Genomic DNA, 15,812 nt, shown 5'->3' with positions numbered 1-15,812 from the left:
GTATCATTTTCCCATTTTTATTTGTTTTTTTGTCGTCCACAAGTGTATGTGCATTAAAAAAACAAAACTTTTCTTTGGTACCTAAAGGGAAAATCAAAACAATTAAGGCAACTACAGCATCTATAGATCTGATATGCATTTAGTACCGCAGCCAAATGACCACATACTGATGGCATGCAGCGTATGTCAGCCTTCGTTGTACAAGATACCAGATCAGTTAACATCCAGCTTTAGGGTTCCTGTGTGTCCTCGTTAATAACCTTATTCACATTCAGAAGGCCAGGAAATTCAGATGAAAGCTAGAATAACTGGTTAGCAGGTGCAAACTCCACAGAAGAGCCAACATACTGGGAAGTAGGAGTTACAATGTGAACTGAAAATAACTACGCCGTAGGACACCTAAAGATGATGCATTCAAGTTTCAACAGGAGACTTAAGGTCTTGTTTGAGAGTAGACGTTCAATGACATTCTGCTGTTTTACTTCTCAAATTCAAGTAAATAATATTCAGGCCGTTGTTCCTGCGCTGATGAAGAACATAGAGCCTCAAGAAGTTCTGATAAAGAACTGGATTGATAACCCATTAAGACTAATGATAAGGCCTTTGCCATTTCATGCCAGAGGCGGCTGTCTTTTAGGCGGTCATCCAGTGAGAGTTCATTATTCAGATAAGTGTGCCATAAAACACTGCAAACGTCATCACATTTCTACATATGGCGGAAAACACTGTCACTAACCTCTCAGAGTAAACTTTACAGTTTAAAGTAAATATTGTTGTATAACACTAGGGGGGGGAGTTAAGGTCCCACAGTTTAGGGGATACAAGAAAGCCAGATGCAAAACATTAATAGTAATAATTACTTGAAATAGGGGAAACGCACACATACTCAAATTAACTTGTTTTTCACCTAAAAATACTTTTGCATCTACGTTACTTTCAGCATGTGTTATGACTGGAGAGCTACATCAGCAAAAGGCTTATACTGCATTTCAATTATTCATTACTTTCTAAACGTGTAAAACAAAAATAAAAATAGTTGTATATACATAATTGCAAAGTAAAAAAAATAAATGGAAGAATGAGTATTAGAAACACAAAAAGTTGAAGCTTTCAGATTAACTCGTTACAGATCGATGAGATGAAAAAGCAAGTCAGAACAAAGAAATGTAATCTTCCCGCTGGAAGTAATGTGGCCCAAATGGAACAAACAGCAAATTCTAGTTTGAAAATGATGCAGTCAAGAACCAGGGCCCAAATCTCAAGTCATTTCAAACATTTGTTTTCCTTCATTCTTCCAAAGTTGTTGGCTTGAGGTAAGCGATATATTTTGGCCTTCCATCTCGCCTCCTCCTCTCGGTGCGCCGGAGCGGTTTCTTCCTCCTCCCCTGCTCGGGGGGCAGCCGAGTGCTCAGAGGATGCCATAGATGAAGATGGCCATGATGGCGGCGCTGATCAGACCAGAGATGGGCACCGTCACAAACCACGCCATGAAGATGTTTCTGAACAGACGCCAGTCGACGGCCTTTTTCGAGCGCAGCCATCCTACCGCAACCACAGAGCCCACCTAGAAACACAGCAGAGGTCAGACAAATCCCATCATCTTCATTTAACTCATTATAAATAAAACTGGTCATACTTAATTATCTGTATGCAACTATATTGAAAAATGTAAATGATCCTGGCCAGATGATTGCAATTCACAATATTGTCCCAACATTCTTTAAAATGTGCTTAAAACTCTTTTAAAAATGGCAAAATAATAAATAAATAAGTCCTTTTAAAAACAAGTTCATAACAAATCATAAAAATAACAAAGTACTGCTTCATAAACAAAAGATTAAAATGAATATTTTAAAGCAGGCTCTATTGGTCACTTCTCAGCCAGGACAGAGATCAAGACAGCATTTTTTTTTTTTTTTTAAACTGAGGATAAAAATAAAAATCGTATTTTGTCCCATCACTAGTCTGCAAACCTGAATTGTGAACTACAAAGTTATGAGAAAGTTGCTCCACAAACTGGGTTCCTGCTAAGTGTGGCCTCCCTCCCTCTGAATTAGGCTCCTCCCCCTGTCTCTCGTTCCCAGACCACAGCGTGTGAGCTGCTTACCTTGCAGTGGGTGGTGGAAACAGGCAGGCCAATGTTGGAAGCTACCACCACGGTCAAGGCTGAGGCCAGTTCGATGCTGAAACCACTGCAGGGAAATAAAAAAACACTTAAATCTCTCCGGCGGGTTGTGTGCGAGCTAAATTATACTAATGTCTGAGGAGGATGTGGTTTAATGACTCAAGGAAAAACAGCTCTGTGAATACCTTGAGGGGGTGATGGGTGTAAGGTCCTTGCCCATAGTCTGGATCACTCTGCGGCCCCACACCCAGAGTCCGGCGCAGATGCCCACGCCGCCGTACAGCAGCAGCCAAATTGGTGTAGGTTCATTTGAATACACATTGCTGCTTTTGTAAACACTCCACAGAGCTACCAGCGGTCCAATGGCATTACTGCAGAGGAAACAATAGAATGATTTCAACAGGGGATAATTATTTTTGACTTTTGAGATGAACCGTGACCAGTAAAAATGTCCACTTCAACATACCAGAAATACAAAAGTATCTTTTTTCAGCTACATGACTGTTAACAAGTGACCTTCATGAAGGAATCTGCATACCTAACGTCGTTTCCCCCGTGGGCAAAGGATCCGAAGCAGGCGGTAAGAATCTGGAGGAACTGGAAGAGAGTTGAGACTTCTGGCTTGTCCGCCTCAAGGCCATCGTCTTCCAGAGAGCTTTGGCTGCTGCCTGCGTCCTCCTTCGCCATTTCCAGTGTCACGTCCCCCTCTCCCAGGGCTTCGGGAGTGGTGTGCTCTGCCACAGCATTGCAGTAGCTGGTGTAACTGTCCATTCGCACGCGCTTCTTCTCCTGCCCTCCTAATGCCGTGACCTTGTCGCCATCCTCGTAGGCACGATATTCTCCCTCTCTGTGCTTGAAGTCTCCGTGCATGCCGATGATGGCCATGGTGTAGGAGGTGTAGCTGTTGTTACGGCGGATGGGTCGGTCCCCCCCCTCGCCCATGCAGTCCCCGACCTTGGCCAGGTGGAGTTTGTGCAGCAGGTCCTTGTAGAGGCCTGAGTCTTTGTGCACCGTGTGGTACTGGCTGTACCCGTTACTGGGGATCTGTGCCGGCCTGTTGTTGAACTGGTTAGCTGAATTTGCGGCGCCATTGCTGTGCTGGTTGTTGGCCTGACCGTTACACTGAACCTGTTTGTCTGCAGAAAGGGGGAGAAAACATTTGTAAGTCTTTAATAGCATTTGTCTAGGACTGTGGGGGAAAAAACACATTATTTTATCATACGATATAGAATTGACCGTTCTCTTAAAGCTAAACTCAATGTTGCCCATTAAGTATACATTCACCTCAACATGAGGCCAGAATGCCCAGCAGGGTTTTCCCTTTATGAGTCTTTGGAAGTTCCCACAAGCTCATGACATTCATTGTTTGGGTAATGTGGTTCAATATTTGAACGTTTTTAATAAAACAAATATTCCAAGGTTGTCCTTACATTACAATTCCATCATTTTATCGGTAGTATAAAATTATAATAGAATTATCATTTGTCCTGATTATTACTGTTATAATATATCAAAACAAAAATAGTTATTGTGATAGGCCTATGTGTAAGGCCTTTCATAATTGTATTAATGTAACAGAAAACATACATTACCACCACAAACCATGAGGTTACTTATTTAATTAAATCCTAAGTGTTTAACTATGATGCTTCTTGGCACACGTACCATCATTTTCATTGCTGCAGTCATTGTCATCAGAGTCTCCAATGTCAAACGCCACCCTGCGTTCCTTATTATTGTCAACATCGTCTGAATCTCCAAAGTCAAACGCCACCCTGCGGTCCTCAGAGGCGGCCTGGGGCTGAGCAGATGCGCTTTGATCGACAGGTGGAGTGGTAGTCGTGTCCGTGGCAGTCTGTTTCAGGATCGGACATGTGGCCTCCTTCGGCTCCCTCTTCTCCATCAGGGGGCTCTCAGAGGGGCTGGAAGACTTGAGATCTCCTAGTAGGGGAGGGGTAATAGTGAGCTGTTGCTTGAAACATATTCAGTGTACACTAGATATACCAGCACGGTCCATGTTGCATAACTAACGAGTCAAGAAAAAAATATTTTAAATGCAACCTAACCTCACAGGATCAGATAAATGGATTATGACATTACTAGGAACATATTTACACTACTGCTCAGCTTATGAAAGACAAGAGTCAACACAGCCAGTGGCTCACATAACAATTATGTGTTGTTTTAAACAGATACTAGAGATAATATTTGTATTTGATATTTCTCAGTTTTCTGACTAGGTGGCAACATTGCATCATCCAAACTGGTCAAAGCTGACGTGAAGCACTCAGTTACCCTCTGACTTCCACCCACGTGCACGGCAAAGGCCATGTCAACCGAACTGTTAGGCCTATTTTAGTCAAGGAGCTAAAGGCCAATTAGTCGATCACTATGACCAGATTAGGCAGCCGGGCTGCAGGGTGGATGTTGATTTAGACTTGTTTTAGAATTAGACATTTATCTGATACTAAGAGACATTAAGAGACAGGCAAGTATTGCATACAAATATTTAGAGATCAGTCTCTGACAATGTAATACTTTAGTAGAGAACCATAACCCTAGTTTTTTTTTTTTTTATAAATCAAGTTTTGAATGTTAAAAAAGTGTTTTGAAAACTAAAACATTGGTGCTAAACCCTAGTTTGTCAGAAAGTTATTCTGTTATTTGCCCTTACATTGTTAATGCAGTTCACATTGACTTAAAGACTTGTTATGAAGGGACCACTGAATACAAAGCACTGTATTGTTAAGACACAAGAGGACTGCATACATTCATAAAGGTTGAAATGGATGGCATTACCCTTCAACGCTGAAACCACACAATGGGTGTGTGCGTGCAGATGGCTTATGGGGGTTTTGCCTTTAATCCCGGTTTATGGAACAAAAGCTAATGACAATATTTTCCTCTGATTTCTATTAGAGCGACGTTCCTGAGCACCATTTACCAGATGAATACGAGAACGCAGTGTGAATAGTTTGAGGTTGCAAGTGCCATCTTATATCCCTTGCTTGTCCAATGATGGTTAGGAAAACCATATTTTTTGTGGTCAGCAGAAAATGACAAGAATTTGAAAAACTGAATCATCAGGTACCAAAACATCAAAAACATAAATGTGACTTACGTTCAATCTTCTTCTTGAGGCGTGGGCAGACAATAAACCAGACCACAAGGGCCGTCAGCAAAGCGAAGCCCAAGGAGATGAGCAGGATGCCCCACCAAGGGATCTTGTCAAATCCCAACACTGAAGGATCGCCAGGTGCCAGGGACAGAATCAGACAGACACAAGAAGGAGAACAGAGAAAGGCAGTTTTAAAAAACAGGGCAGCGGGTGCTGCCTTTCTAGGACAACACACAAATAGGCTAAACAGCAAACTGAGCCATTTTATAAAGACATGTTGGTGGTATTTTTAGTAAGTATCATGAAGTCATGTTAGCATGAAAATATTCTTATTTAAAAACAAGGATGCCCGAATCAATCAACGATCAATTAGAATTACAGTGATATAGCATAACATCAATGACATCTGACCAAGTGTCAACCTTTAGCTCTAGTTTTTACAAGCACGCCTGAATTGCGTCATTGTGCCACGTCCTAGTTAAATATGGAAAGCATGTGTACTCCCTGCTTTAAATAATTATGCAACACTAAAAAAGGTGAAAGACACAAATGTCCCCATGACCCCAAAATGCCCCACCAACACTGCACATGGAAAAGAAGTTCCTTAAAAAGGCAACATTATTAAAAAGGAGTAAAAGAAGGGAGAGTCCTTTACTGGACCTCTGAGTTTGCTGTAGCAATAAGGACACGCTCCTGCCAAGACTGCAGCAAAGCTGGTGCAGAAGAGCTGGATATAATGCAGCACGTGCTGGTAAAAAGCAACAGTTTAAATGTCCCCAGGGAAGCATTCATCTGTGTCATACAGAGAAGATGCAAGTAGGGAGTGCAGCTCTGAGAGAACAAAAACAAAGGTCTGCTGAAAATCCCAACAATACCACCACCAGTGAGGTGACCTTGGCCATGCATATAAGAACCACAAAAACACATTCTCTCCGAGTTTATGATAAACAGGAGTAAACAAGCGCCAAGGCTAAGTGATAAGTGTCTCTGTGTTCCTTTGGGTCCACTCTCTGCACTGAGTCACGCTGCAGCACGAGACTGCAGAGCCCCTTACTGATGTTTATTTAGTTACGCAATGGAAGCTCACTCCCGTCAGGATTGGAGAGGAAAAAACCGGAAGGAGGCTCTGTAACAGCAGCTCTCGTCTTTCACTGAGCTCACATGTAGTGGGACACCCAGTAACAGGTGGGATTTGTCACCACTTAGGAAAACTCAAAAGAAAAAGTAAAAAAAAAAAAACTTCCACATGACATACTACATACACAATTCAGATGAACACTCTTTGTCACAGTGACTTGTTTGTTCTAACAATATATATAAAAGAGCGGATTTAAAGGCTAGCCTAGGTCTAGCCTTGTGATAAACCCTCCCACACAAAGGGGTGAGTCGACACCACAGCCATGCAGTGGGATGAATGAGATGGGACAGGAAATGTACTTTAACCACGGCTGCGTCCAAACCCCTCCCATAAACCTCTGTATCCCGTGGCCTGCATTACACAACAACATGTTTTGTTGTTTTTTCCACTACCATATGTGAATCAAGCAGCAAACCAAAATTACAAAGATGTAAAGTGGCAGTTTCTGACTCACTTGGCAAGTAAACTTTAGTTACATCTTCTCACTTCTGTCTAGAGCCCCAAATAGAACTTAGCAACAGTATTAGGATACGGTTACAGCTGTATTAAGTCTTTGCTCTGGAGGGATCTATAAGACCAGCTAGACAATACGTTTCTATCAATGACAGTCTCTGAAGACTAAGACTTTGTTTGAGGACAATGGATCAGGTCAAAATAAGTCTGGAATTCAAAAGGTGTGCATCATCTCATGTTGCTGATTGTTTGGCGTCCCCTGAGTGACCAACACTACCGGGTGTTTGTTTTTCAGAGGGTAACCCAGGCAGAAAATGTGTTCCTAGCTTAACACATTGAGGCTTGTGTAGGTGGGGTCAAAATGTACTGTCTCCATGACACAGAGCACTTTGAAACATACAATGGTACGCAAAATAAATGGTGTTTAGAACGGCATGAAATAGGCCAGCAACATGGACAGAATTCAGGGACAACTTAGCTGATGGGGAACTGCATCTGAGATTCTTTGTCAAAAGCTCTGAAAAATACCTACAGTAGCCTTTAAGATTTCCTTCCTTGTTGTTACTCGTTCTTATATTTTGGAATGTCTTTTTCGAGTATCTCGCCCAGATTGTCAGTAGATGGAAGTGATTCTATAGCAACTTAGAAAGCCACCTTTTCTCTCTATCCAGGTGACAAGCATGTGGAAAATGTGTGTGGTGTAGTAATGTGGAGTAGGACCATTATCGTTAATCTGTTTATGTGTTAGATTTTCATTGAAATGAGTGACAGCACTGAAGTGATTGAAGGTGTTAAAAGCCCAAGTTACACTAACGCCCCGTCTACACTACAGGCATCGAAAAATGCTTTCAACGCTTCGCCCATTCATTTGAATGGGGTGACGTAGAAGATTTTGAATCTTCGCCGAACTGCATTGTTGAGCAATGTTCAACTTTTTATGCTCCCGATGATGGCATCAGCCAATCAAATCCCGTTTATGCAAATCCCGCCAGTACAAGCGCTAGCCAATCAAACCGCGTGCAAGCTGGGAGAGCCAGAGTTCATTTCCTCATATTCCAAACGAGAAATTACGGTAGCAAATCACCCGGTTCTTTACGACCAGAACTATTTACCGGGATACAAACCGGAGGAACCAGGCATGGAGGGAGGTGGCAGAGACAGTGGGTGAAACTGGTAGGTTTTCGCCTGTTTGGGGGAGTTTATATCCAGTTTACTTCGTTTTAACATTGCTATTGCTTTGTATGCCGGGGGCGGGCGGGAGATTCCTGATTGGTTGTTGGTCGCGAGAAATCGCCACGCCCAGCTTCAAGATTTTTTGATGCCTGTAGTGTAGACGGGCCGTAAGCTTTGTCTGTAACAGAGCAACAGCTGACCATCAAATTCTTTGCTGGCCAAAATTGCATGCACATGCTGACTTGAGGTCTCTGGCACTGGTGTATATATTGAGTATAGAATGTGCTGTGGGATGCCTGGTGTCCATTCGCACCACTGTGATAAGATCTAGATCAGGGAAGCAAACATACTGTATTGAGCTGGGAGAAGATATCACTGCTGCATTAGAGTTCATATACCAGCAATATTGAGCTGTCGTTGGCATGTGAGCCAGGGAAGTATACTATCCAGAACTGGGCTCAAGCTTAGCAACTCAAGTCTGGTTTGGATGATAAACACACGACAGTTAAAAAATATATAATTAAATGGATGGATACGTAATTAGCTGTAATTCATCATGCAGGAATCGATGGTTAATGTTAAACCGGCTCAACTGTAGTCTTGAGGCTTTAACAATGAGAATTGCTAAGGTGTCTGAAATGCAGTCTCGCACCTTTTTCTTTTTCATGTGAGGTACCCAGGTACAGGTCCTCATGTACAGTGCTTTGAGGTGTGAGGGACTTCACACAACTGTACAGAATGTGCCTGGCTAAGCAGGGTTATGGGCTAAGCTGGAACTGCATCTCCTCTCTGTGAGCGTGCCGCTGATGTGCATGCACACATCAGTGCACAATTTCTGGTCAAACTCTGGCCTGTAGCCGCCATTTAATGGCCCAGGCCAGCTAACATCTTGAACTGTTAGGCCCTGTAGAGAGAAGAAAACACAAGGAGCGAAAGTTGCTCGTTTAATGACGAGATTCTGGAAAACGAAATGCCAACATTTAATGAATTACTATACAAGTTGTGAGCAGTAATAAAACAATAGCCATTTAAAAACACCCTCTTTACTTCTCTGTTCCTCCTTCATGAAGGGCAGACAGTGACGTCAACAGTAAAGTGAAATCTTATTTCCATCTCCCTGTTGTGCTCCGCTCTAAAACTTCATTCCAGCTATGACCCACATAGAACCACAGGCAAGAAAAGCCCCAAAAAACATGTTAAAATAAACACAGCTTCTGTGAAAATGGTAAACAGTCTGGTTCAGTCTGAAATAGCTGTGGGCATCCGGCTGTTTGAGGGAGCAGTTTATTTTAAGCTGTGGCTGTGGGCAGGCATGCAGAGCAAAATGACTGAAACAATGATACTCACTCGGAGCTCCAGTGTACATGATGGAGAAAACGTTGATTCCCATAGTCACAGCGTAAAACACAGGCAGGGCTCTCAATCCGTTAGGCACAGGGTCTTTCTACAGGGACAAAACAAAGCACCAAGTCAGAAAAACTCATTCCACTCGCATTAACAGAATTGCCAGACCTTGCCGTCAGGTTACAGTAATATGAATCTCGCTGTCATGATGTAGATAAGAAACTGCTTCAGAGAACAGTAGCTTGATTCTTACCATGCAACAAACATTTCCTCTTTTTCTTTTTGGGAGGGGGGAGTTGAAACTGACCCAAAAACATCTCTCAGGAAGAATATCCTCTAAATCAGAAACAAATACTATCTACAACTTGAAAAAAAAAAAAGCAAGCGTACCTTGTGTAAGATGAACATTCGCACAAAGTAGAAAAGAACGGCTGACATTATTCCGGACAAGAGAGGACTCAGGAACCAGGAAGCAACTGCGATGCAAGAATGAATTGCAATTAGGGGAAATGCAACAGTTTGACAATTCTGTCAAATAAATAAAAACATATACATATACTTAAAAAAAAGAGAAAACATTTTTCTTGTCGGGAAACGGATTCAGTTTTGTCGGGAAGACTCTTTTTCATCAGGTTTGGGCTTTCAATAGAGGAACATTGCGATGCAATCTATCATCTAATGCAACAAATGTGAGAAACAACTTGTGAAATTAGAGCTGCTACTGTATATTCCTGTAAAGCTTGCTGACTCATATTCTCAATTGGCTCATTCTTTAACAAGCATTGAGCATCAAACATTTAAAACCTAGACAGCAAAATCGCAACATTACATATTGTACAAGTGGTGATTTCAGCTTTAAAATGTGCAATCCTTCCCAAATGTCTAATTCTTTGATTACCCAAGTATTGAAGGCCATCAGATAAAACATTGGCTGATATGTTATAATTGCAATTACTAGTCACACCAGGCCATAACATCAATATATTCTAGGGGTGTAACGGTACACGTACCAAAATTATTCGGTACGGGCCCTACGGTTCGGTACACGAGTGTGCCGAACAAATATAACGTTAAACGGAAAAAATTGAGAACAACTTTTTGGAAGTAATCTCAGGTGCTGCGTCGCAGCATTGAGAGTAATTTGCTCACATTGGGTTCAACGCGATGAGAGGGCATACTATGAGAGCTGGTCAGAGGAATGCGTTCAAATGTAGTCAGTAATTTGAGGAACTGTCGAAAATTAATGGCGAACGCAGATAAAGTTGAGTTCGAAAATCCTCCAGCATCATTGAAGTCTCCGGTTTGGGAACATATTGGTTTCGCAGTTACGTACAAGGAAGACGGACAAAGACAGGTGGACCGAACCAATGCTGTTTGTCTGCATTGTTCAACTAACATTGGTTACGCGGCTGGCAATACATCAAACTTGTACACTCTTGAAAAGGCATCACCCGAACGTGAATATCACCGGTACCAAAATAAAAAAGACTGAAGTGCAAACCCAACTCCCGCTAGCATTTAAGCCTCCACCACTCGCAAAAAGTTCAGACCGATCCAAAGCTATTACAAACGCCAAATATCCTTATGTTGCCATGTTAGCAAAGCGCTACCTGGCTGTATCTGCTACCTCTGTCCCTAGCGAGAGGGTGTTCTCCACAGCAGGAGACATTGTTAGTGCCTGCTGATCTGCCCTTTCGGCAAGCAATGTGGACAAGTTCATCTTTCTTTAAAAAAAAAACATGAAAATACAATGACAAGCAAGTCCTAATGTCAAACTGGCTGCTTAGGTACTAGTACAGTACAGTTCAAATACAGATTATTTCAGTTAATCGAAATGCTGCACCTTAATGTTATTATATTTTTTATTTATTTGAGTGAATATTCACAGTTTAATAATAATTAAAAACCCAAAACTAATAGTTTGTTTTGTGAGTAGGCTACTAGTACAGTAAAGTTCAAATACAGATTATTTCAGTTCATTGAAATGCTGCACCTTTATGTTTATTTTATTTTGTATTTATTTGAGTGAATACATTATTCACAGTTTAATAATAATAAAAATATATATATGTTTTGTTTTGTGAAAAAAAATTCTGCTGTACCGAAAACGTACCGAACCGAACAGTGACCAAAAAACCGAGGTACGTACCAAACCGAAATGTTTGTGAACCGTTACACCCCTAATATATTCTATGACGTATATCAATTAATCACTGGGGGAAATTAAGTGAGCGGATAAGAGTGTTTGACTTACCGATACGGAGAAGTTCAAGCCATCTGACTCCCTGCGAGCCTCTGGCAACAAGTGAGAAGCCGATAGTAGCACCAACAATGCAGTGTGTTCCAGAGATGGGGAGTTTAAGGAAGGATGCAGCCAGCTGCCACACAGCAGAACCTAAAAGAGAAAACAATCATTGATCATATTAGGCTGACAAACCAACACATAATCAGCTTTTAGTCAACTTTAGAAATCAGTTAAAAAGATAAACATAAATGCAATAGGTGGATATGGCAAAACACAATATGAATGTGTTTTGGTAAAACATTCAAAAATATTTGCAGTAAGCCAATTCATATAAATAATTTGTTGACAACTTTATTCAGACATTTTGCAAACAACGAACAATTAGTTTGATCCACATTTCCAGATGTGGGTTTGACACGCTCCAGTTGTGATAACCAAATGGCGCACAGCCTTATATTCCACACAGATCTATTCACAGGGTTCAATGACCGTAGGTTTAACTACACACAAGATATGCTGCAGGTACTCACCGAACATGGCGCTGATGGATCCAGCCATCAATTCCTGCTCAGTGCCGTTGTACATGCCCACATCGATGATACCCTTGCGGATGGTTTCACTCACTTTGGCCCCAAGGAGCACAGACCCCACAGTCTCAAACACAGTGGCCAGAATGCATGCCTGTCGCAAGGTGACCACTCCAGAGCCAACGGCTGTGCCAAATGAGTTGGCAACGTCATTGGCACCCACAGAAAAAGCTAAGACGAAGGCAATGATGAAGCCCACAACCAGCAGCCATGTGTATTCTGTCAGATAAGTGGACTGGGTCGCTAGCCCCACTGTGCTCGCCAGTATTATTGCAGTGGCAGTTGTCGAAACCATGATTTTCGACTATAGAGAAATTGCTTCACAATCTTTAAATGGGAAATAATGCCTGTCGAAGTTATTTATATTGCTACTTAAAAACAGCAGCTAGTTTTAAATAAAAACAGAGGTAAATGGTTAATAAATATCTTATTTAGGCTTGCCTGTTTTAAAACAGGGTGCAAACTTGTAATGTGTTTAACTGGTACTGACCAGAAAACGATTAAGGTAAACAGAGGTGTAGTGTGGGCGTATTGCTATCCTGTAATTAAACTAGATCTGTTCTTGTTCCTTTTGTGCTGAGATGTCACACAGATTAAAACTGCCATTGTGCAACTTCAAGTGTAGATGAGCTTGGGTACATTCTGAAAAGACAAAAGACACAAAAAAAACGGCTGCTTTAAAGTCTGTTATTTCTCATTCGACCTTCACGTGGAGGGTCATGAAGAAGCATACACAACAAGACTGACACAACGGAGCACAGATAGGGATAGTTTCAAGCGGGTTAAACATCCTCTAGATAAGATAAAACATGTCAGAAACGTGGAAACAACAGTAGTAAACGCTAACAATCGGAAGGATGGTTTCTACTAGATGCCTTTCCTGGAAACCTAACGAGAAGCCATTTTTTGTAAATGTCGCAGGAAGAAACCGGAGCTTAGATTACCCCAACGTCCTCAATTTTAACCGATTTACCACCTGTATAACGATCTATTAAGTTTCATTTCTAGCACTGCTGACTGTGGATGACATTACGAAGTAATGAGTGCCTTAGTTAATAGGGGACATGATAGTAGTGTTTGCGTGTGCACGTGCCGTCATTCATTCACAGAACACAACCCTGAACACGAGCATCTGTTCATACCGCTTCACGTGACAAACAGCTCGAATATACGATATCTTAAATTAATGTAAAAGGCAGTTATGGCTACTATAATGGATAAGGTATCAGTTTCAATAATGTTTGATGTATTTTCTTTTGTAAAAAGGGGATGCAACCGGATGTGACTCAACGACATTCGCTGATATGCGTGTGTTGTAACCTTTTTTTAAAGCTCAACATAAAATAGTTTGCATTTCCTTCATCCCGTTAACCTAGGTTCGAGTCATCAATGTTGACACGGAAGCAAACACTATAATCTATCCTAAAACAAGCTGTTAAACCTACAATCCCGGTAGCCGCGTCTCCCCCTTCGCTTATACTAAAAACTCCTTGGTTAGCTGTGAGTACACAATGGTGTATCTGACCAGCTGGTGTTAGCATTAGCTTTGAGCCTACATTTAACGGTGATAGCCTTATTTCCGGAGTTCAGTGAAAAAACATACGCAACACTGTACATTATATCTTCCGATAGAAAGTCTGAGTTAGAAAAACTTACCAAACGTAGCAGTTGTCAGACTTGCGGAGCACAGTGCTCGTTAGCCAGTAAGCTAATTAGCGCAGATAGAGTCGTTACGGTAGCGCGCGCGGGATAACGGATAAATAAACGGATTTGAAGACGACCCCCTTCGAAAAGACGACTTTCTCTAAAAAAATAAAAAGGTAATAAAGAATCAACGTCAAAAAGCTAATTACGATACGATGTGAGATAACTCCAAATCCAGAACCGTCTATGATTGAATGAGCTCGCACAGCCGCGTGTAGAACTTGTTCGTACCGGGGAGCGGAACAGACTTCTTTATTGGCAATGGATACACCCTCGTGAGGCCCCGCCCCGTGGCCAGCTGTCAGCCGGCCCTTTTATTTTTTTTAGGCTCATCACGAGTCCAGTGCATGTTCGTCAGAGGATCCCACATCAGAGTATTTTCTTAAAGGTAACATGGGACGAAAGATAACACTTCAGGATGAGGATATTTGTATAAGCTTTAACTGTGATGGATTTGATCAAATGTTGTTTACAACTCGTTTGTTTATTTTCACATGCACAAGAATAAATTGACTGACTCTAAACCACATTTTGCATATTTTCATTACGGCAATCGGCAAGCGCTATTGTTATTAAAAAGGTTAAAATCAAGCAGGCAATCAAAAGTAAATGAGTATTTGATAAATATTTGTACTTGAATGTTACCTTTTTTAAATTATTATAATTTTCTTTACATTGCTTTCTTTATATTTTTTTATTTACTTTTTTATTATTATTTTTACTCTGTATGTGTACCTGTGTACCCCCGATGTGTTGTGTGTATTTAAAATTTGATGTACGTATATATTTTCTTGAATATAGTAGAAAAAAAAGCATCACACATCAGAGAAAAGTCTTGTTATATCACTTTTTGACAAGTACTTTACTTTACATTTAATGTGAATAATACTCTTAAGTACAATTTTTAGTTGCTTGTACTTTTTATTTTCATTTTGCTTTATTATACAACTGTATTACACTTTTTGCGAGAGGAACATTATGTACTTTGTAAAGTGTGCAGGCTACTGTTCTGCACATATCCCATTCAAAGATAGCTATTTTGCATATCAGGTTATTATATACTAAACATATGCGGATCCTATAAAATGCACTACATTAACAAGGTAAATACCCAACAGTATTCAAAGTTGGTTGCTTCAAACTAAATGCTGCCTGCACATTAATGCATAACTACAACCCAAAAAATACAATCATGAGATAATATAACATATCTCTGTCTGTCTGCTGTGTCTCTCCTTAACCATTACCTACATGTTCATGTGACCTGCATTTACAATTCAACCTTGTAGCAGACAAAAAACACATAGCCCTAACCACTGCTTTTCCATCCGAGGCAAACAATGTCCCGTCAAAACAGTGCAGGAAAACACCCGGTGGTGGGGATGTTGACTGCATTACAGAGGACTTGTCATTCATTCAAGTGCATTCGACTGGAAATCATAACACATTCACCCTCAAACAAAAGACTTTTTCTTTAGTGATGTTCTTTTATTGTGTTCAAGAGAGACATAATATGTTGAATGGAAGAAGAATTGCTCAATAAGCACAGCAAAACATGTTTAGATGACTTATAGTTTAGCCAAAATCGTTGTTGCATGACAAAACAACCTCAACTGTTAGAACTCACTAAACATAACACAATGAAACATGTATTTAGATATAATTGTTATTTTGATTTTGTCCTTACTCCCTCATTATCTATCCCAACTTGACGTCACTAATTTGAGGATCATGGAACATTTCCTCATTCTAAATCCATTGGGCAATGGTTAGGGATGGTTCGGCAGTGATCACTGGTACTTTCTCATACGATTCTTATGCTGGAGCCTGAATGCAGCATTTCACAAAGGAAGGAGTGGCGCTCACATCTGTTTTATAATTCGTCAATCGGTGACTTTTAAACTACGCTATCTGAAGAAAAATAA

At 40.9% G+C, this 15,812-nt stretch overlaps 1 protein-coding gene across 2 annotated transcripts; it reads right to left on the bottom strand.

Annotated features, from left to right (window-relative positions):
- Nucleotides 1-3: 3 nt before the first annotated feature.
- Nucleotides 4-14,179, bottom strand: slc20a1b (solute carrier family 20 member 1b). Of its 2 annotated transcripts, none has more exons than XM_034095271.2 (11): nucleotides 14,119-14,179; nucleotides 12,127-12,825; nucleotides 11,606-11,746; nucleotides 9,742-9,827; nucleotides 9,355-9,451; nucleotides 5,247-5,366; nucleotides 3,791-4,066; nucleotides 2,664-3,261; nucleotides 2,311-2,496; nucleotides 2,108-2,192; nucleotides 4-1,564 (listed from the first exon to the last, which is right to left on the bottom strand). In XM_034095271.2, the coding sequence occupies exons 2-11, from the start codon at nucleotides 12,476-12,478 to the stop codon at nucleotides 1,409-1,411; spliced, it is 2,097 nt and encodes a 698-aa protein (XP_033951162.1). In that variant the 5' UTR covers nucleotides 12,479-12,825; nucleotides 14,119-14,179; the 3' UTR covers nucleotides 4-1,408. The 2 variants fall into 2 exon arrangements, with proteins under 2 accessions (XP_033951162.1, XP_033951161.1); XM_034095270.2 differs by lacking the exon at nucleotides 14,119-14,179 and adding an exon at nucleotides 13,840-14,112.
- Between the last annotated feature and the right edge of the window lie 1,633 nt (nucleotides 14,180-15,812).

The sequence above is a fragment of the Pseudochaenichthys georgianus genome, chromosome 12 (genome assembly GCF_902827115.2).
Source record: "Pseudochaenichthys georgianus chromosome 12, fPseGeo1.2, whole genome shotgun sequence".
Taxonomy (NCBI): domain Eukaryota; kingdom Metazoa; phylum Chordata; class Actinopteri; order Perciformes; family Channichthyidae; genus Pseudochaenichthys; species Pseudochaenichthys georgianus.
The sequence above is the reverse complement of the archived record's forward strand: the minus strand, read 5'-3'. Positions and strand labels throughout refer to the sequence as shown.

Coding starts and splice junctions, on each gene's coding strand:
- slc20a1b (XM_034095271.2), bottom strand. CDS start 12,478: ATGGTTTCGACAACTGCCACTGCAATAATACTGGCGAGCACAGTGGGG. Junction 9,452..9,741: donor GAATGTTCATCTTACACAAG/GTACGCTTGCTT, acceptor TTGTCCCTGTAG/AAAGACCCTGTGCCTAACGG. Junction 4,067..5,246: donor CCTCAAGAAGAAGATTGAAC/GTAAGTCACATT, acceptor CTCCCCTACTAG/GAGATCTCAAGTCTTCCAGC.